Source organism: Morus notabilis, unplaced genomic scaffold, assembly GCF_000414095.1.
Source record: "Morus notabilis unplaced genomic scaffold, ASM41409v2 Scaffold338, whole genome shotgun sequence".
NCBI lineage: Eukaryota > Viridiplantae > Streptophyta > Magnoliopsida > Rosales > Moraceae > Morus > Morus notabilis.
In genome coordinates this window covers 73,860-95,929 of record NW_010358348.1, presented here as the reverse complement: position 1 = coordinate 95,929, position 22,070 = coordinate 73,860, and the positions used below count along the sequence as shown (strand labels likewise).

Here is a 22,070-nt window from a genome sequence, read left to right as displayed (position 1 = left end):
ATTATGCATTATTTGTCACCCAATACTAAGAGGTTTGAATTGCAATTTAACGATCATTAATGTCTCCAGTCACTCAAGAGCAAAGGCGTTTAATTTAGGAAGAAATTCAGAAATGCCACTCAATGATAGCATCTTTACATTACCAAGTTTTTAGATTTCGATGGCATACCACGCGATTTCCTCTTTAATTTAAGCGAGTTGGCTGCTCAAATAACCCAGCAAGATTTAAAAACTGCTGAAAAAGCATGTGCAAAACATTAGCAGAGCCAATCTTTCTTTACATACATGAAACAAAAGCAGGGCCTTATATAAAGTGGCAATATCCGCAGGTCAATTTTTTTCCCCCCTTCAACATATATATAGACGGAACGGCTCAAAACGAAACACTGCAAAATGATTTAGCTGGTTGAATAGCTGCGACACTTCCACACTTCAGAGTTCAAAGAAAAAAAAAAATTACAACATATTTCTTTGGCCATACAGCAATATAAAAAAGACATCACTGAGTTAAATTCTATAGAACTCCACAACCCAAAATCTTCAGTGACATGATCCAAGGTCTTGGGAGCTGATGAATTAAGGTTGATTCTCAAAATCCTACCACCAAATCTCCTCTAGCTTTGCTGTGCAACCTGCAGATGTTCCAGATGCTGAGTACAGCATGGACGTCAAACTCGGTTTTGAATACAGAGAGCAGTTTTTGTAATGATATTTCTAGTTCTCAATGCTAGCATTTTTAGCAAGACATTAAATGTAAGAAAGTTCTGTGAGGTTCATAGCCCAAAAAAAAAAAAAAAAAAAAAAAAACCCTTATAATACAGATATTACAAAATTTACCGCAATCTCTGACTTAGAGAGTCGTTTCTTTAACTTTCTATGTTTATAATCAGAAGCACTGAGATGCTAAAGAACAACAAATCAGAGTTTGAAGAATACCTGTACATAACGTGCGATTGGATGCTAATGAGCACCTGGTGCATCTCTCATGCTCATATTCAGACTGTTCCGCATGGTTCGTCTTCCAATTCCGGCATTTCCTTTCTGCATCATGGCAACAAATTCACCGTAATCGATCCTTCCATCCTGCGGGGAGAAGCAATGGAACTTAAGCAACCAATAGTGAATAAGCCTAACTCAAGTAAAAAACAAAATAGTATGTTGAACCGCACTAAGATACAACACAAATTCTAGCTCAAGATCCATCATGCGACTTACATTGTCTTGATCAACTTCTCTGATGATATCTTCAAGTAAAACGTCAGTCATGTTATGTTCTGCACAAGCTTGCTGAAGCTCATCCACTGTAATGTAACCGCTGCCATCCTTATCGAAATATTGGAATGCTGCAACTAGATGTTCCTCGCGTTCTAGTTTATTAAGATGAACTGTGGCGGCAATAAATTCACCATAGTCAATAGTCCCACTGTTGTCCACATCAGCCTGTAAAGAACATAATAGCTCAGGTTCAGATAGTTGGGATGTTACTAATAGAAGAAAAAACATTCACCGCATAGGCCAACATCAACCTGTTTGAAAACTTTCAGCTAATTGAACAAGAACATACATAGATGACGAGGAAATTTTCCAGTTTTTACGAGTGAAAATGTATGATACAAATGTGTTCATATTACTTTTTTGGCCTTTTCCTGTACTTTAAAGTAAATTACTAAACATTTGTATTCAAAAGAAGCAACTTACTGCTTCCATAAGATCACGTATCTCCGTATCCTTCAAGGTGGAGCCATATCTCCGCAGTCCAGCTTTCAGTTCATCAAATGTGATTGCACCACTGTTATCGGTATCCATTGTTGTAAACATCTCTCTCAGACCAGCAATCTCTTCCTCAGAAAGGCTTTCAGCAATTACCTGTTAACACGTAAAAGGGAAAATAGCATGACGCAAACATTTTTGCATCCCTCTCTCTCTCTCCCTCACTTTAGAAATTAGACTTACCCGTAGAGCCATTTTCTTTAACTTGTTCATTGCAGAGAATTGTTTGAGACGAGACAGCACAGCTGGATCAAGTGATCTATCAGGAGCAACTCCATTTTCACAAATCCAAGGGTGGCCTACATAAAGCCAAGAAAGATGTTTACACTAAAAGCTTGATTTTGGTGAGAAAATAACCTAGTCTGCATGCATTTACAGCAACATGGCCTGTAAACCACAATGTGGAAAGTAACCTAAAAAAAAGAAAACAGCTTCTCTAGTCCACGTTTTATGACATGAAAAACAACTAAAGGTTCATACATAACACTTCATGAGCAGTCAAGCGGTCCAAAGGTCTAGAGCACAGCATCTTCCTGATCAAGTCTTTTGCACTGTCCGATATCACTGGCCATGGGTCCGATTCAAAATCAATGTGTCCCTTCAAGACTGCATCAAATATGCCCTGTTGTGTTTCTGAATTCAAAACAAAAAAAGAAGCATTTCAGTAATAGCATAACATGGACAAGTCGCTTACATCCATGAGTGAAACCAGATTATCATACCTGCCCAAAATGGAGGCACTCCACTTAACAATATATAGAGTATGACCCCAGCAGTCCACACATCTGCTTCTGGCCCATAGTGCTTGAGGAGTACCTCGGGAGCAACATAATAAGGGCTTCCAACCACGTCAGTGAAAACCTGACCTGAAAGCCAGCAAAGAAAAACGAAGTTACGAGCTTGTTTGGTAGGATAGAAAAGTGGAAGAATGGATAGGAGTAGGAGGATTAATGGAAGGATTTTAGGACCTAAGGTTGTTTGGTAGGAAGGAATGGATTAGGTGAGAAATTCAAATTCTTCAAAGAACCCCAATTTTAATCTCTCCCAACACGAAAGATTGGAGGAGAGAATCCATTTTCTCCTCATTTTCCTCACCTAGGTCATATACATTTCTTCCCTTCCTGTTTTCTCTCTCTTACCTAACACAGCCTAACAAAAGAGGCCTTGAAAGGAACTGAAACTGCAAATTCCATATCATAAATATATATATATATATAGGGGCACAATATACACAAAGAAAACACAACGCCTAATACTCAATACACTAAAGGAAAAAAGGCAAGAGAATTGGTTCCCTTACCTGGTTTAAAGAAGACAGAGAGACCAAAATCAATGGCCTTGAGGGAAAAATCATCATCCTTGTTAACCAACAAGAAATTCTCAGGCTTCAAATCTCTATGCATAACCCCAAGAGAATGGCAAGCCTCAACAACCCCAACAATAATCTTGGTCAACTCAGCCGCCTTCCTCTCACTGTAGTGTCCCCTCTGGATAATCCTGTCAAACAGCTCACCCCCGGCACAAAGCTCCATAACAATATGGACATAAAGCGAATCCTCATAAGCACCTTTAATGGTGACAATGTTCTTGTGACCAGCCAAATGGTGCATTATCTGAATCTCCCTCCTCACATCCTCCACATCCTCTTTGGAGATCAACTTCCTCTTGGAGATTGACTTGCAAGCATACTCGACCCCGGTCGCGTTCTCGACGCACGAATAGGTTGTCCCGAACTGCCCTTGTCCTAGTTTCCTCCCCAACGCGTAGAGGTCACGAATGTTGGCCGTTTTGTGGCCCAAAACGTAGTATGTCTGGTTTTCTATTCCCCTCCTCATGACGGTGTCTTTCTTGAGGTTGTTATGGCCGTTATTCTGGTTGGTTTTGGAGTTGGTGTTGGTGTCGGTGGTGTCTTTGGGGAGGTCTTGGTGATGGGGTTGGTGGGTTTGGGAGTTTGAACTTGTCGTTGAGTGGTCGGAGACGGAACGGTCAGAAGAAGTGTGTCGTTTGGACAGGTTCTCGGGCTGGCTCTCGCCCTGAAAGTATTTCCCCCTGAAAGATCCACGGCATGTGTTGCCCATGAAACAATCACAATTCCACAATTCACAGCTTTTTCCTCATCCAATACTTTCTCATCAATAACAAAACTTCACTGCCAAAAAAAAAAAAAACGAAATAGATCAGTATTAATCTGTGTCCTAATCTCAAAGTGTGAGAATCTTGGTCAAACTGGAAATTCCAAATTCCAATCATAATATAAAACCAAAAATACGTAGATCAGTTTTGTTCTCTGGCAAAAAATAACGAATCTGGTATATTTTTCTGGATAAGATAAACAAATACACAAATCTATTCAACGAAGCCGAACTAAAATACATTTCACTTTTTCTCGGGAAACAAACAGGGCGTCTAATTAGAAAAAAGTCAACCCAGAATCGTAAAAGAACCGAGAGAAAGAAACCAAAAAAAGGAATAAAAAAGACGAAATCTTGAAAGAAGAAAACGCAAAAAAGAAGAGAAATGCTAAGTACCGGATGCGGAAATGGCAGAAAGAGATGGTGATGAACAGATGGAGAAGAAGAAGAAATGATTTTGATCTGAGAGAAAGAGAAGAATCAAATCGCCAAATCAAAAAGAAATGGAATTTCTTTACAGCTACTTCTTTGAAAAAAATTTCTTTCTTTTATTAGAAGAGGGAAGGGAGGGTCGTTTGTTTATCTGTCGTTATTTTGGGATGGTCTTGCTGAGAAACATCGGAGGTTAGTGCTGCCCAGCTAAACCTTTCTCTCTCTCTCTCTATTCTTTCTATTTTTTTTTTCTTAAAACAAAAAAAAAAAAAAAAAAATTTAATAGAACGCGGCTTTACAACTTTTCCTCATAATCCAAAACTTTTTTTTTTCTTTTTCTTTCTCTTGCTTTTTATTATTTCAATAATTTTAGAAATATGGCAGTGGGACAAGGTAAACGAAGGGGGTTAATAGGGAGGTGGAAAAGATGAAAATCAAACCAAAAGAGGAAAAAAAAAAAAAAAACTAAGGTGATGTTTGATAGAGGGATTCATTCTCTGATTCAAATCATGATTCGTAATTTATTACAGTCTTTTTTCTTATAAAAAATACACATAAATTAAAAATAATTTTAATTAATGAATCAAACGGACTCTAATTTTAACTTTATGCGGTGGATCAATCTAGGGTGAGGAAAACATATAATACGGTTTGATTGGAGCGTGGAGGCCACTCGCGGTGAAAAGCAGCTGGGTGGGGTGTAAGAATTATCCATGGGTTGTTTGTTTGGTCAAAAATTGTTCATTTTCTTTCCATAATTTTCAGGAAATGGAGGTAAATAATTTCAAGAATTATTACATAGCTAAATTTAGGGAAAAAAAAGGTTATATGTGGGAGAGGTAGTGGTTTGGACTTGAACATTGTTTGTCTGCCTTCCAAAATCCAAACTGCTTCTCTGTCTTTGTGGGATAGTCACGGTTAGGGATATTCTCCCCCAAATTATACTCTTGACCATTTATTTATTTATTTATTTATTTTTGCTGATCATACTCTTGACCATTTATTTATTTATTTAAAAATAACTATTAATTTATTTTTTACAAATTTTTTAAGAGAAATTTGTTACAAATTAACAATAGCAAGTGGGGAACGGGGATATTTTTATACCATTTATTATTTAAGAGAAAAAATAGAAAATTTATTTTTAAAAATTTATAAATCTAAAATTTTATTATTTATTTTTAATAAATATCATTTTATTAACGTAATTATCTAACTAAAAATTTATAAATAAATAATAAATAATAAATATTTTGACTCATATATTTTAAAAAAATATTTATTAATCTTTATTACGCAACACAATTTCAGAAAGAGGGACAGAGGTCTCACGTCTCTCTGTCATCCTTTGGTTTTAGGCCTGAGTGCCTTCATTGAGGACGTGCACGTTCAATTTTTATTTTATTTTTATAAAATGACATAATCTTTTTCTGAAAAATAAAATGAGGTCACTAGCCACAGTAAAATTGACAGCCTCCTTTTCCGAATTCAGAATAAATAAACATTAACATTTTTTTGACTAAACAAAGATTGAGCATTATAAATATAGCTTTAGCGGCAATGATGACCTGTCGTTGCCAATTGCCACAGCTAAGGTGACAAACAAATTGCAAAATACAAAATACTAGGCGGATTTACAAGGAAAAGAAAATAGTCATCGTATCTCTTACAAAAATAAGATATAATAAAAAGATCTCTTAGAGTCCATTTGATTCATAGATTAAAATTATAAGATTAAAATTATTTTTAATTTACGTGTATTTTTTATGAAAAAAAATATTATAATAAATCATAAATTATTATTCGAATCAGAGAACGAATCTTCCAACTAAATGGACTCTTATTCATTTAAAGTGAGCCACATGCACTTTTATGAGTAATAGAGATTTATCAATATTATTTTTCATAGTTTAATCTGTCCCATCCAACTAAAGGAAAATAAGTTTTTTAAGAGAAAGTGTTCGAATTTTTTATTTATGTTAACCTTTTTTTTTTTTGCTTTCGGTTAGCTTTTTTTTTTTTTTGGATTTCTTTTTCTCTTTTACTTTTTTTTCCCACTTATTTCTTCATCTCTATAATGTATTCTTCTTTTTTTCTTTCTCAAATGTGATCCTCATAAATATTTTTTTCTTTGACTTTTTTTTTTTTTTTTTGGATTTCTTTTTCTCTTTTACTTTTTTTTCCCACTTATTTCTTCATCTCTATAATGTATTCTTCTTTTTTTTCTTTCTCAAATGTGACTCTCATAAATATTTTTTTCTCTAATTGTCTTATTAAAATAATTTCTTTTAATATATGTCTTAATCAATATATTTTTTTACGAAATAACTCTCTTAAATACTTTTTCTTCTACTCATACCCAATAAAAATAATCTTTAATATGTTGTTCTCAATGTGTCTTTGCAGTAACATTTTATCCACAATTTTTTCATATAAATTCCTTTCATATGTGTCACTACATTTTTTTTTCCCCTAATTTAGCGTTGTTGTATTTAATATTTTTTTAATGATTTAATTTTTAAGAAAACAATGATGAAAAACATAAGCTAATAAAAACTTTTAAAATAATTCAGGCCTTTACGTCAAAATAAAGAAAAATGTTGAATAAGCACTTTAGTAGAGTTAAAAATGCAAATCACTCGAAGCTTCTCATTGTCACAAATATGAAATTGATTTTGAAAAAAAAAAAAAATGGAAAGAAAGAAAAGAAACGGTCAAACCAATTAGCAAACGAGTTTTTTTCGCTAATCAAGTAGACTTTGTAGAATAGAGATGAAGAGAGAGGCCAAAATCGCATACGTCAATGAGAGTCGGGAAGGTTAACCACGTCAACACAACTGCGACTCTTTGACCAGCCAGCGAAGCAAAGGGTAATAACGTCATTCTGTGGACATAAAGTAGTTCTTATTCACACGGTTGAAAAGGACGCAGACAGACTTGTCTGTCTCAAGTGTCTGCTTGACTTTGAGATGCGTTGCATGGCTTACAGTATTTTTTTAAGGGCAATATCAAAAGATCTTTGCCTTTAGAAAGCAGAAAGAATGTGTTGATTTGTATAATTTAAGTCACATTATTGTTACAGTATTTTTTATTATATAATTTTAATTTTAATTTTTTTATTATAATATTTTTTTTCGCATACATAATTTAAACTTAAATTATATAAATAAACACACTTAAAAATATTAAGATTATTTTACAAAAGTTCATCTAATGAGACTAATAAAAATAAACTATTCATAATTTTGTATTTTTTAAATATTAAATTTATATTAAAATTTATAGATTCCATATATTTTTTAAATTTAATGTGTGTTTTATCAAAGTCAACCGTTAAAAAAATTAATCCTATCAGTATATTAACTTATTAGAAAAGCTCTCATTATATGAAATTTACACGATAAGTTGTGAAAAAAATGTTTTAACAACTGGCTATAAATTATAAATTTGTACCAAATTTTGATTTTATATATTTTTTTATTGTATTATAATTTTAATCAAATATAACGTTGGAAAAGGGAAAAGTATCGTGAAATTGAATCGCGGCGCTTGCAAGTGCCAGATCCCACAAATTCTTGGGAAGAAAAAGCCTTTGTTGGGGTAGGGTACCACATAACACAAACTGAAAACCCAATTTTATTTTGTCTTTTTTTCTTTTCTATATATATACACACATATAGGTGGGTAGCTATTAAAAACTCGTCATATATATATATATATATATATATATATATATATATACACACACACACACGTACATACGGTCATCGACTCGTCGTTTCATCTAAGAGGTAGGTGAGCTTCAGAGTTCAGTCCAAGCATCACCATTGGCATGGCTGGTCATCAAAAGCTCATCTCCATCTTTTGCTAGTCTCGAACTCAAAACACTTAACGAGAGTAGCCATAAAAAAATAATTTTTTTTTTTGGTAAGAACTAAGAAAAATGTAGACGGGGAAGGATACAATTTTGTTGCGACATGTTAACAAAACTCTATTATGACTGATACTCTATATACAGTATTGAAAGAAGGATTCATAACTCACTAACATGCGACCATTAACTATAAACAATTGAAAGCATGCTCATCGTGGACGTTTCATGCTCTTAGGAACTAAAAACTAACCAACGTTTACTTTCATAGGCAGCAAGACCCGTATTAACATGGAGGAATCACAAAATCCAAACTGGTAACTTGTGCTTATGCATCAAGACAGCTTTAAAGCTTTAACATCACCATTTCTTTTCTGCAAATTCATTGTCTGTTATTTGCATTTCCCATGTTCTCTGTTGAGTTGATGCATTGCCAACTTATGCAGCCACTTGTTAAGCCCTCCACTTGTAGGCCTAAAACGAATTCAACGATGCTAAGGGCACCAACATTATCCGATACCACTCACTAATAAAAGGTACGTCTCGCAGTATGAGACTGGGTCTCATAGATGAGTGTCACCTTCTATTATTAGTGTATTGGAGACCACGAGTGCTCCCCAAGCACTTATTCTATTTTCAAGAAGGTCGTGTTAGAAGAGGTTGGAAACAAAGAGAAACTATTTTCCTACCAACTAAAGTACTAAGAGTCATTGGTATTTCGATTACCAATCCTCTTCTAGCATGATTTCAACGGTTGAGATGTTATGCTAGGCACTAGGCAAAGTATCCTACCAATCAAGTTTTCGCAGAAGAAGATGATTTCTACAATGGAAGATTGAAGCGACCAAAGAGAAGAGAATGTACAAGATTAGCAGTCTTTGGATTATTACAGTGACGAAGTTCACAAGAGAAATGAAACTACGAAGAGGAAAATTTGAGATCCCCGTTAATCCTCTGGGGAAAATCTCAAACATAGTCACGGGAATTCGAGTATATCAGTACAACATTACAAACAAAAAGGAATACTTAAGATTGTCCCAACTAATAAGCAACTTTTGCCCTGCAGTTTGCTGCATCCCACAAAAACAACACGAGCAGCGTCCAACAAACTAAAACAAAACTTGATCGAAATCATCACAAGAAAATATTTCAGCTACATGCCTTTAAAAGAATACAATGACAACAGGCTAAAAGAAACACATCATAGTTCTAAACAGTCAAATTTTAATCATCTTTCGTTAAATTGTTGTACTTCTCTTAATCTAATATGATTTTGACATGACCTTCAAAACCGTTTTCTCACTAAGTTCCGCTTTAATTGCTATATTTTTCTTATTTTAATATGATTATGACACGATAACCTTATTCTAACCCTACAAGCTGCAACAGAATTCTTCTAAAAAATATCACCATTTCTTCCTTCCTAACCACCATTCTCAACTGAACCCAGTACATTCCTTGCCCGCTTATGTATATGCAATGCAAACAAAGAAAATGAAAGAGAAACCCGAGGAAATTTTTTTTTTTTTTTTGTTATTATATCGTTTTTGTAATTCTCCTCTTGAAAATCCCTCCAGTTAGCAAAAGGAGTTAAAAAGGCAGCACACGATTAAGCAGAGACAAGTAGACAACATTTTTCAGAGTGAGCACGGCATTACACGTTCAATTAGTGAAAATACTCTAGTAAACCACAAATCCCATAATCCAAAATGAAAAGAAAAAATACAATTTAAAGAAAAAAAGAGAATTCCAATGATGGCTTCTCAACCGATTTAGGATTTGGGGTTCGTTGTTCTGGCAAATGGAAAGGGGGGCAATCGCAGCACAGCTTCCTCTGTCTCAATGGGATCCGATCTCAATATCTACCCAAATAAATTGACAAAAAAAATTAAAAAACAAAAAACCCTGAGACAGAAAAACGTAAATACGCAAATCAAAGTTATCATCTTAAAGAGAGAGAGATTGTGTGTACTGGGTCTTGGAGGATAGGCTTAGTATCGTCCTTGGCTGGCCTGAAACTGGGTTTTGTTGGCTTTTCTCTGTTTTGAGGATAATTGTTGCTGGGTTTCACTGAAGACTCCGAGGCTTTCATTGCTTCCCTTTTCTGCTTCCTCTGAAATCTCTCTGTTTCTGTAGAGTTTCACAGTTCACACTATTATTTTCTGATAATCAATCCGTATCTCTGTTTCCTAAATTTTATTACCATTAAAAAAAAAAAAAGAGAGAGAGAGAGAGACTAGAAAAAACCCCACGGAAGCCTGAAAAACGGCGCGATGAAAGGCAAACGACATCGAAAGGAATAAAACGGCAGTGAAAGAGCAAGGACAAAATGATAAAACAACGACTACTGAAACAAAACGCCATCAAAAGGAATTAAACGACAACAAGAAAATGAAACCACAAAACGACAATATAACTGAAGTTTTTTTTGTAAGGAAGAAAAGCCTATTTTCCCTCATCGGTACCATATACCATATAAAGTTTTTTTTTTTTTTTTTTTTTTTTTTATAATTACATACCATATAAAGTTTTAAACCACCTTTATTAGCTTTTTTCTTCTCAAATTATATGATCGTCACATAGTAGGACACGACCCGGTCAGTGGGACGTGAAGGACTCGTCACTTGTAAGACTTAGTAAAATTCCATTCATCCGTTCATCTTCTGTCATGAAATTGTCCATTAATCAATATATAGAGATAAATCGCAATTAGACTACCTAGAATCAAGCTCAACAATGACGGTAATGATCCATCTACAGCTAATATACAGCAAAGATTGACAATCAATCAATCTAAAAATGGAAAGAATTAGGATAGGATGGGTGCGTTTAGAACTCGTTCAAAAATAATTTTATTATTTGTATGAAAATGGAAAAAAAAAATGTTTTTAATCTCAGGCAGAAATCATTTTTAAAAATGTGTTTAATAGTTTTATCAAGAAATTCTTTTCAGTATAAAAAAATCCCTTAATGTGTTTCTCTCTCTGCTCCAGAGAGGAGCAAACAGAAATAAAAAATGAAAAACGATTAAAAGTCGTTTTTCATTTCTCTCATATTTTACACTAAATCAAAAAATCATTTTTATTTCTGTTTTTTATCTTTAATTGTGTCAAACGCCGTTTCTTTCTCATTTTTATTTTTTTTCTCAAAAAAGTAAAAAAAACAAAAACAACTCCAAACACAACCGATAATTACAAAGATTGATAATTAATTAAAAAAAAATCTCACTAAGTCGTATTCGTACCACGTATCGAAAAGCTCATTACCATCATTTAGAAGTACCAAATTCATAAACTTACGAGTGAATATCCACTACAAGTTCAAATTCGAGTATGAGCTATGAAAATAGAAGTGTAAAGATTTTTGTTATAACATGTAAAACACAACCCTGCTATTATGCTTGATATTAATAAGTCTAACGAGGTAGCTAGCTGCATATTCACCACTTGTGATGAGAGACTGTAATCTCTTTAAGAATCAGATATGTTCCTCCAATTAACAAATAGTTCTTGATCATTTTCAATTGGAAATCCTCTGAATGGTCGAAAATTTATGCTAGGCCAAGCATCTGTTCATATTTGTTAATTATTGTGATTGGGATTGCATCTGTTCATATTTGTTAATTATTGTTATTGATTTCTAATTATTTGATGATTTGTATATTAATTGTCATTTGGTGTCATTAACTTGATTGTATTTCCGCTACTTTAGGCAGCTTTCTAAGGAATAGTGAAGTTTAACTTGCTTATATTAATAAATAACTACTTAGGAGGAAATTACAGATTGAAGGTGATAAATGGTTGCGTGGAAACCTACTCATTTGTTACCCAACATCAGCCTTACAAATCCCTTGAGCATTACAAATTAATCGGCCCTTCATTGCTGAAAAGAGATATCATTTATTGACAGTTGGTAACTTTGAGGACTTATTTTGGACGTGGCTTGATTTTAGGGTTTCCATTAGCGGGCTTGACCAATTCAAACTGTATGGATATCGTATCCCGTTTTTGAGATATCAGATGCCACTATCATGGCATGTATACTTACGTAGTTACGTGTAATCAGATGAGCATGAATGACAGATTCAAAGTGGGTAACATTCGCAGTGAAAAATTAAAGTCAGAATAAATTATTTACTTAGTGATAAGATTTATAATCAAATTCACTTTAAATCTTATTAATGCGCTTATTTACTCTTGAGAATGAAACAGTGTAAAAATATTAATATATCTTTTAATTTAATTTAAAAAAAAATTGTGTACTTATTATATTAAAATTAATTATAATTAAAATATTTAGTGTAATAATAGGGTATTAAAATAATAAATATAAATTGTACAACTATTTAAAATATAAAAATAAATTGTTAAAAAATTTAAATAAAAATAAAAAAATAGAGTTAAAAATTAAAATATATTATTAATTTATTAAAAAAATAAAATACATATTTATTATATTAAAGTTAACAATAATTATGTTAATATTATAATATTAGGCAAATAAAATAATAAATATATGTTGTAATTATTATTTTTAAAATTTTATTTTTAATTGTACATTTATAAGTAAAATAGATATATAATAGTAATTTAATGTTAATACTTAATATTAGGAATGAGAGTCTCAATCATAAAGGGGACATGGAAGTATCAATTACATTCTTTAATCTTAAATTTGAGTGGAGCCCACCAATCATACTCTCATTTTAAAATAAAAAAAGAATAAGTAAATATGAGATTGACTATCGGGTCTATAAAAGGGACACATATCCCACATATTAGATATCTAGAATATCTATCCAGAAAAATATTACAGATATTTTAGGGCTTGTTCTTTTGAGTGAAAAACTCAAAAAAATGCAACTCAAGTTACAACTTTATTCGAGTTCATGTTCTTTTAAGTTTAAACTCGAGTTTAAACTCGAGTTCAAACTCGAGTTTAGGACTAAAACTCGAGTTCAAGTTTCCCCTTTAACTCGAGTTCAGAAACTCGAACTCAAATTAATGAACAGTATTTTTTCTATTCTTAAAAATGCTGTAACTTTTTCGTTTTAATTCTGATTGAGAAGATTTTTTTTTCTATGCGTTGACAACGAAAAGACGAATAAAACCCGGCCCATATACCCTATTAAAATTTTTCATCAGGATTGAGTTTTTATTAAAATATTATCTAAATATAAATTCAAGTTTTGACTCACTCAAACACAAATTCAAAAAGATTCTTATCTCAAACCATAACTCAAATGTATACAACTAAACACAAACTCAAGTTACAAGTTCAACTCAAGTTATAACTCAAATTCAACTTAAGAATTATACTCAAGTTAAACTCCAAAAGAACAAACTCTAAAATTTTCTGTTATGAAACCTCACGATAGTTCTCATAATTCTCACACACCGTGAGCACAAGAGTTTAACAAGCAAAACATCATGAGGTTCTTGAAAGACGATCGATGAACTCCCGAGCCCACAGATTAGAGATCCGACGCGGCGGCCCCCCTACGCTTCTTTCCATACTCATATACAAACGCTATGTAAATTATAAAACGCATTTGGAACTTGTTTCAAAATAATTTTATTTTTTATATGAAAATAAAAATAAAAACGTTTTCAATCTCAGACAAAAATTATTTTTAAAAATGCGCTTGATAATTTTATCAAGAGATTATTTTCAATGTAAAAAAATCTATTAATGTCTCTCTGCTCCAGAGAGGAGAAAATAAAAATAAAAAATAAAAAATGATTAAAAGTTATTTTTCATTTCTCTCTTATTTTATACTAAATCAAAAAATCGTTTTCATTTCTGTTTTTTATCTTTATTACACCAAACACCGTTATGAAAACGTTTTTATTTTTTCTTTCTCAAAAAACGTAAAAAATAAAAATAGGATCAATTCCAAACATAACCATAAAATTCCTTTGTTTTCCTTTGTTTTTCTTTCCTGGTTTATTTCTTATTTTCAAGTTGTTATGTGAGACTCCCCTAAAATCAAATCCCTGAAGCCTGAATGAAAAAAAAAAAAAAAAAAAAAAACCGAAATTGATATCTCAAAACTTGATGAACGCATTTCCTTTTTGACAATCAATATTAGTTGCTTCTCTCTCCTCTCTTTCGTTTATTACGTGAAGGCTCTCAGCTGTAATTTAACCAGCCCCAGTACAGCGGGTACTTCTCGAGCGTTAAGAAATGGGCGACGGAGGAAATTCTGTCAATGGCTGCATCCAAAGTCATTGTCCGATTGTAAGTATGTGAACAAGTCTTGTGCAAGACCAAGACTTGCTTACGCACTTCAATTGGAACAATGTCTTTGATGGAATTGTTAACAAACAACTCAAACCATATGAATAAGAAGAATCATCCCCTATACGAAATTTGATGTCATTAGCTTGATTGAAACTGCATATAAAAAGAGAAACACAATCCATTTGGGCATTTACATCTCAATCATTTGCATACTCACCTTGGACTCATTATTTTGACAGAAAATAAAACTAAATTAACATGTACCTTTACAGGTTATAAAACTAATAGGTGATATGGAAGATGAGGGGGAAAAAATAAAAATAAAAAATAAAAAAAAAAGTATCAAAGACCCATGAACATAATAACGAGGGCCTCAAATAGTAACTTTTGCTTATGCGTCAAGATAGCTTTATAAGCTTTAACATCACTATTGCTTTTCACCAAAACTCACTGATTGCTGTTTCCCTTCCCCGTGATAATTAAGTTGATGCATTAGTTTCTTCAAGGCGTTTGTTGATCCCTCCACTTGTAGGCCTAAAATATGTCTCAAGCAAGTTGTGTTAGAAGAAGTAGGAAACAAAGAAAATGCAATGTCTCTAAGAATGAGATATTTTCCTCCCAATTAACAAACAGTCCTTAGTCTCTTTTTAATTGTAAATCCTCTGTTAGCATGATTTGAACGGTCGAGAGTATGCTAGGCAGAGCTTTTACCCCATTTATATTCTAAGGACGAAGGTTTTTTTATTATTTTATTTATATTTTTTGTTGCATAGAAGAAGATCATTTGAGCTATGGAAGATTAAAGCGACCATGTGGTACTAAAAGGGTATCTCTACATCAATTTGGCTAAGTAGCAATTATGTCCTACTATCAATTCCATAATTTTTTTTTTTTTTAAAAAAAGACCGCGGGCTAAGTAGCAATTATGTCCTACTATCAATTCCATAATTTTTTTTTTTTAAAAAAAAAGACCGCAACACAAAAACCATATATTTCTTAGAGGATTGAAACTTGGAAATATCGGGTGGACACCTTGAATGAAAACTGAAACTAATCCAACAAAGAACAATGTTCTTAAAAAAAAAAAAAAGAAGACATGGTACTTCATTTTAAGCTATTTATGTGAAGATGAAAAGCATCATATTCATATGCCAAGACAATAAGGCACTAGATTCCAATAGAACAATAGAACCATAAGGGTTTCTTAACAAGTCATCATTGGAGGATTTATTCATCAAATTTATTTAAGATGAATTTACTTTGGCATTAAGAGATATTAACAAATAAACCAAGTCAAAAGCACTTACAGCCCACTTAACACTTTAATGGTGTCATAGAAGAACCACTGCATAGTAACGACAGGGCCAACAAGCGTTATCCGAACAGGAAGGCTTCTCGTAAACAAATTAGCAACCCCAATATTTTTCACGGCCTATAAGATTTCAAAACAAATGTGATTAATGCACTTTTAAACGCATATTAGTAATAAACCAAAGAATAGCTAAGTTGACATGAGAACCTGCAAAACAGTATCGGCCTTTTTGTTGTAAAGGGAAGAAACAATATTGTCAGCGGGGTTAGAGACAACGGTACCAACAGCTCCAGCTGCATAGCCAGCTAAACATGTCACACCGAGCTGTTGGGCTCTTGAGCAATCTTCTTTTCTCCTTTGAATTACATTTCTATATATCAAGTCCACTGAGTGCTCAAATGTTGTGAACATTATCATTGAGACTGTCAAAAGAGAATATTTGCAAATGAAAGAAGTGAAAATATTTGCAAATGAAAGAAGTGAACAGTATGGTCTCTGAAACGGCAACATAATACTGTTAATGCTCAAGGAAAATAGCCATATTGTCACACTAAACTTTATCAAGACAGAAAAACCACCATCAAGTCACGTAACATATTTCTAAAATCAATATTCCAATGTGTCAAAGCTTCCAAAAGGATTTCAATTTCAGATAAGAAACTAAAACTTTTGACAATATTCAAAGGAAATAGAGATATTACATGGAAGATTTCGACCCCAAAGTGGAAGAAGTCCTCTATAAAAGCTGGAGTAAAGAATAGATTGGTAAGCTTAATTCACTAGAGAACAAGCAAGGAGGTGAGTTTAAGTTTGTGGACAATTTACCCTGTTAGCCCTTCAGTTGAATATAGTTTGGGGAATCCATCAACCAAGCCCTTTGCAAAACTGGGCTGTGTTTGAACCCGGACTTTGACAGCTTCAAAAGGACTCAAAGCCACATCAGCAAATACTTGAGCAGATGCACTGCTGAGAAAGAATACGAAACTCCTGTTATGATCTCCCAAGACGTCTGAGTAAATTTTCTTAAAGTACTCGTAGAGACCGAATTTGCAGCCGCCTTGAACGCCATATCCGAAAAACTTCCCAGACCAACCTCTCCAAAGGGATGACGGGCCTTGTTCTCTCCAAAGAGTAGAGAACCCTGAACCAATCCTGTTGTACTTGACAGGGTTCACCTAATAAAGTAAGACGATTTAACCAGATTAGCAGCCTAAAGTATCTAAATCACAGAAAGTGAAACTAACAAGAAGCAAAATATTCAGATACCACCATGTCCCTTATGGGAAAACTAAGAAACATTACAAAGAAATCAAACCAATTCATTTATGCCATCCAAAGAAAAAAATGCATTTTAAAGACTACAGACAGATTGGTATGATAATGATCACTGAAAGAATGACATAACTTATAAAAGAGCTTCTAATACCATTCAGTTTCCAACGCCCAAGTCCCTCTGATCATCACATTTAACATTTTTCAGTTACATTTCTTTACCAAAAACAAACCATAGACCAAAAAAAAAAAAAGAAAGAAAGAACAACAGTTTCTCAATGAAACAGACACTTTCAACAAAAATCAAACTTTGCTACTTTCTCACTTGCACCAAAACCCGGAAAGAACAAAACCTTCAAAATCAAAAACTAAAACTAAAACCCACCTGCATATTGACTTTCAAGACATCAAGAGGCGTGATGGCGAGGTGGGTAGTTCCAGCACTGAACATTCCTCCAAGAGTGCAAAGTCCATAATACCCCGGTGAAAACTCCTCACACACCCTTCCTCCCTCGATCCCTCTTCTCATCTTCTCTTTTTCCTTGCTCAACTCAAAACCCTGCCTCCAAAAACCCCATCAAAAACCCCAGGTACTCTTTTCCTTTGGCGGCTAGTGTATGCAAAGAACACAGAGAAGAGAAAATGAGAGAGAAACCCCAGATTCTGTTTTTGTCACGCTATGTGTTTATATATGGCATATGTTTGGAAGACGTTGTTTGTAGTTTACGTGTCAGATGGCGGGGCTTTGAAATTTCGGACTGTTTTCTCGTGCTAACTAGGGAGCCACGTTTAAGGGTTCCAAATATATGGCTTAGCTTTAATCAACGCCAACCAAAAAGCACCTCTTGGCTGATGCCTGATGGCTGACAATCAGCTAATAATCGTGAACAAAGGTAAATGAGCTTTTTAGATTTGTGAAATAGACATCCCAGAATTCTGGAAGCGAGACCAATTAGTATTCTTGGCCTTGTCATGTCGTTTTGGCCTTTTGGTGTAGGATTATGAGGAGAATTCTTTTGGTATGGTATCAAAATCTACCATTTTAATTGGACACAGTTGGTTTTTTTTTTTTTTTTTTTTTTAAAGTAATAGGACACAATTTTTAATTAGGAAGTTCTATGATAGAATTAAAAAAAATGAACTAATCATTATTTTTTATCTTTAATCATTAAATTTCTATCAAAAATTATCTATTATACATATTTTTTTAATATGATGTAATTTTAACTAAATTAAACAGTTAAAAAACTGACCCTAAAGGCCTTACCAAAAAAAGACTCTTTAATTATTAAGTATTTATTAAGCTCGGCTCATATCATTTTGATTTGGGTGTACCTAATTTAATATGAAGATTTGAAATCGTATCATATTGAATATCCTAATAAAACAATATAAACCGGCAAAATAATTTTCAACTTAATTACCTTTTTAATAAAACAACCCAATTACTTTGATCGGTGCAACGTAGGTGCCTTTTTTAAAAAGGTTTTCTTTAGGTGAGACCCACTAAAAAAATTATAAGTGGAACATCTTGTTTTCACCGTTAGATTACTTTTTTAATAGTCAGATTTGCAGAGTAAGCAGTTTTGTGTGGAGAGTTATAAATTTTTAATACGGACCCATACAGATTTAATAATTGAAAATTTAATTTAACAGTCCAAACATAGTGTTCCATTGGTGGGTATTTTTAAAATGTCTCATCATAGAGACTCCCATTTAAAAAATAAAACAGTAAGTACAAAATTTTTCGTTTCAAATAACAAAAAGTACAAAATACTTTTATTTAAAAAAAACTATTAACATTTAGAATATAAACATGACGGACACGTTTAGTTCGTTGATTCGAGTTTTTAATTTAAGTTGAAATGTGATTTTATGTAAGAACTTTTTACTATAGTAAAAAAATTAGATTTACTGTTTTTAAGAGTTTTTTACTGTAACAAAACTCAAATTCTAAACTCGAGTCAATGAAATGAACGAAAACGTCGTTTACAATTTAAAAACCCGTAGCTCATAAGTAATTTTATAACTGATCTCCCCTGTCTATTTTAGAGCAAAGGCAACCTGTCTTTCAAGACACAAATTGCTAATTTTTTTATACCAGAAAATAAAAATAAATAAATAAATATGTGTGTGAAAAGGTTCGTTGCTGCACAATAGACGTGAGACGGCATGTAGTTTAAAATGATGCCGTTATCTAATTAGGACAACGTAATTTTAAAAACGACTTATCCTCAAAAATAAAAATAAAGAGATAAAACCGACTTGTCGTTAAGAATATTTATCGTTTCATGAGGATAATGTCGATGTATGAAATTCAACAAGTCGTTCAGAAATATACGTCGTTTCTTCAAAACCACGACATGTCGTTTTGGTTATACCCCCTTCGTATTGCAACCTTTACGGTTCGTACAAAACGGTATTACGCTTTAGTTTTTTAAGACCCTTTTTGCTCAGAATTTAGACATTAAACGACAAAAGTGTTCTTTAAAAAGTAAAAAAAAAACAAAAAACAAAAAAATTAATTGAGATATGGCCTTGCAATTGTGATCTCCAACTTCTTTTATTCTTTTTATCTGTAGTGACGAGTACTATCATTCGTACGAAATCTGATATCTGTGATCTGTTGACTGGTTTAAGAAATGTTTCAGTTGACTATCATAGAGATTGTAACAGGGTGGTAAGTCATGAGCTTGCGAAGGTGGGATTTGGTTGTACTTCACGCACTGTCTCAGTCTGGCATGTATTTCCCCATGATGGGGGTCTAATCATGATCAATGAGAGCCGTTCGATTCATTGAATTAAAATTATGAGATTAAAATAATTTTTAATTTACGTGTATTTTTTTGAGAAAAAATATTATAGCGAACCATAAATTATAATTCGAATCAGAGAACGAATCATCTAACCAAACGGGCTCTGAATTAATTCAGCGAAACAAATAGGGTTTTAAGTTGTAATTCTACAAAGTATATCTACAATCAGTACATAGTATGAAAAATGATCCCTCAATGACGTGCAGTTCATTTGGAGAGATTTAGGAATAATAATAATAGAGTAACGTTAGAAATACCAGCTCAAATTTTAATTTTTGTGTATCAATTAATGTGACACGTGAATTGTCATCCTTTTATTGGTAGATATAATCTCTTTTATTAATTGACATGACAATATTTTAAATACGCACTAATAAAAAAAATAACAACTAATATATTACTTTAGTTAATATATAAGAATTATAATTTGAGTTGGTGTCATTAACCTTATCCATAATAATATTAGTATATTACAAATACATAACGAATAAATCCCATGATTGTAGGAGAAGCTAGTGGAGCCTTATCTGATGGTTGGAGCAGAATCTGCAGCAGCCAATTTGATCAGAGGTGGCTGATGTTGGATTCTCTCTAAAATCTGGCTCTATCATTGGGTCTAATTTGTATTCTGCTCTTTGAGCTTTTTTTTTATTTTTATTTTTTTTAAGGAAACTACTTCATTTTTCTTTTTCTTTTTTTCTAAAAAAAAAAGTTAGGATTTTGTTTTTCCATATAATATGTCTAAATTTATGCTTTTATACATGAATGTATATAAATTCAAGATATAGTAATTGTTCATGATAATTTAAGGTGACTTTTAGTTTATGAATTCAGAATCATAATTTATGATTCTAATTTTTAAAATTTTAATTTTTTGTGGGAGAAAAATATTATAACGGAATTACGAACCATGATCTTAAACTAGACATTTACTCTTGAAACAAACGTCACCTAAATTGGTATTGTTTTTAGAAACTAGAAAAAAAAAGTTAAGAAGGAAAGAAAGAAAGCAAGAAAGAGGACTGAAAATGTTCTTTATTGTACTACAAACCAAATAAGGCTCTAGCGTAATAAGCAAATTGTTGATAATTTATATTAATTTCTAGAACAAATAGCGCACAAACAAAAAAAAAAGGGAAAATATGAAGGAAAAAATAAGAAAAACAAGCTGCAATAATAAAAAATAATAATAACAAAAAACAATGAAAAGAATCATATAAGGAACTGTTTTTGAGAGAGATTAATTAGTATAGATAACGCTAATCACCTCTATAATATACGTATGTTTTGCATACATTGCTGAAAAACAAGTATTTTGACAACTCCCATGCTCAAATAATCACGCATGTACAACTTTCTTCTGTGTACTTCCGCTGTCCTCCATAAATAAAAATTTTGTCACATGCGCAGCACGTTAAAAAATCTTAAAATGTAATCCTATGTATTTTTAAATAAAAAGATTATTATTACTAATACCTCCTAAATTTTAAGGACATTATCAATTTATTCTTTGAATTTTACAAATTTTCACTTTACTCTTTAAATTTTGAAAGATTAAGATAAGATGCTAAGATTAAGATTATATAAATGAAGGTGGAGTATAAACATAATAAATAAATAAATAAATAAAAAACATTGAAAAACAAATTACAAATTATAAATAATAAAAGTAACAGAAAAAATAAGAGATGAAGTTAAGATGTGGCTTCAAGTGCACGATGGACGAAAGCAGTCTATAGGTTTTTGTATATGTTAAGATAAAATAAAATAAGGCAATAATAGTTCAAAGAATATCATGAAAAAACTGATTAAAAGGGAAATATTTGGAGAAAAAAATGTTTTAGTGACTTTTGATATAAGAGGAATTACACATAAAGTAAAAAAATAGAGACATATTTGCAGAAAACTATCTTAACTATGGATAAAAATAAAAAAAGAATAAAATTATATAGAAAAACATACGAAATAAATTATTTTTATAAGAGTAAAGCTAGTAAAGAAAACATTTTTAACATTAAAAAACAAAAGAAAATATTTATAAAAAAACACTATAACAAAATTTTACTGTAAAGAAACATTGACAAAATAGAAAAAATAAAATATTTAAGAAATATATAAAAGCAAATCTAAAAGTAGGAAAAGCAAACAGAAAGAAAAATAGCCTAAAAAGGAAGGGAAAAAAAGGAGGTTGGAAAGAGGGGAAGAAAGAAGAAGAAATTGCA

At 32.3% G+C, this 22,070-nt stretch overlaps 3 protein-coding genes across 4 annotated transcripts; all 3 read right to left on the bottom strand.

Moving 5' to 3' along the window:
* Positions 1–224: 224 nt before the first annotated feature.
* On the bottom strand, positions 225–4,385 carry LOC21396894 (calcium-dependent protein kinase 26). Of its 2 annotated transcripts, none has more exons than XM_010092404.2 (9): positions 4,299–4,385; positions 3,071–3,919; positions 2,493–2,636; positions 2,251–2,403; positions 1,954–2,069; positions 1,699–1,866; positions 1,216–1,440; positions 937–1,083; positions 225–650 (listed from the first exon to the last, which is right to left on the bottom strand). In XM_010092404.2, exons 2-8 carry the CDS (start codon positions 3,846–3,848, stop codon positions 961–963), a joined length of 1,707 nt encoding a protein of 568 aa, XP_010090706.1. In that variant the 5' UTR covers positions 3,849–3,919; positions 4,299–4,385; the 3' UTR covers positions 225–650; positions 937–960. The 2 variants fall into 2 exon arrangements, with proteins under 2 accessions (XP_010090706.1, XP_024017668.1); XM_024161900.1 differs by having other exon boundaries at positions 225–632.
* A 5,332-nt stretch (positions 4,386–9,717) lies between these two features.
* On the bottom strand, positions 9,718–10,510 carry LOC21396893. Its single transcript, XM_010092403.2, has 3 exons — positions 10,443–10,510; positions 10,178–10,335; positions 9,718–10,067 (listed from the first exon to the last, which is right to left on the bottom strand). The coding sequence occupies exons 2-3, from the start codon at positions 10,295–10,297 to the stop codon at positions 9,978–9,980; spliced, it is 210 nt and encodes a 69-aa protein (XP_010090705.1). The 5' UTR covers positions 10,298–10,335; positions 10,443–10,510; the 3' UTR covers positions 9,718–9,977.
* A 4,125-nt stretch (positions 10,511–14,635) lies between these two features.
* LOC21396892 (mitochondrial phosphate carrier protein 1, mitochondrial) lies at positions 14,636–17,677 on the bottom strand. Its single transcript, XM_024161914.1, has 6 exons — positions 17,418–17,677; positions 16,586–16,935; positions 16,462–16,505; positions 15,968–16,182; positions 15,756–15,880; positions 14,636–14,982 (listed from the first exon to the last, which is right to left on the bottom strand). The coding sequence occupies exons 1-6, from the start codon at positions 17,559–17,561 to the stop codon at positions 14,928–14,930; spliced, it is 933 nt and encodes a 310-aa protein (XP_024017682.1). The 5' UTR covers positions 17,562–17,677; the 3' UTR covers positions 14,636–14,927.
* Between the last annotated feature and the right edge of the window lie 4,393 nt (positions 17,678–22,070).

Coding starts and splice junctions, on each gene's coding strand:
- LOC21396894 (XM_010092404.2), bottom strand. CDS start 3,848: ATGGGCAACACATGCCGTGGATCTTTCAGGGGGAAATACTTTCAGGGC. Junction 2,637..3,070: donor CTCTGTCTTCTTTAAACCAG/GTAAGGGAACCA, acceptor GCTGGCTTTCAG/GTCAGGTTTTCACTGACGTG. Junction 1,441..1,698: donor TACGTGATCTTATGGAAGCA/GTAAGTTGCTTC, acceptor TGTTCTTTACAG/GCTGATGTGGACAACAGTGG.
- LOC21396892 (XM_024161914.1), bottom strand. CDS start 17,561: ATGAGAAGAGGGATCGAGGGAGGAAGGGTGTGTGAGGAGTTTTCACCG. Junction 16,936..17,417: donor TCTTGAAAGTCAATATGCAG/GTGGGTTTTAGT, acceptor TTACTTTATTAG/GTGAACCCTGTCAAGTACAA. Junction 14,983..15,755: donor ATTAAAGTGTTAAGTGGGCT/GTAAGTGCTTTT, acceptor GACATATTTTAG/GCCTACAAGTGGAGGGATCA.
- LOC21396893 (XM_010092403.2), bottom strand. CDS start 10,297: ATGAAAGCCTCGGAGTCTTCAGTGAAACCCAGCAACAATTATCCTCAA. Junction 10,068..10,177: donor AGCCTATCCTCCAAGACCCA/GTACACACAATC, acceptor TTATTTGGGTAG/ATATTGAGATCGGATCCCAT.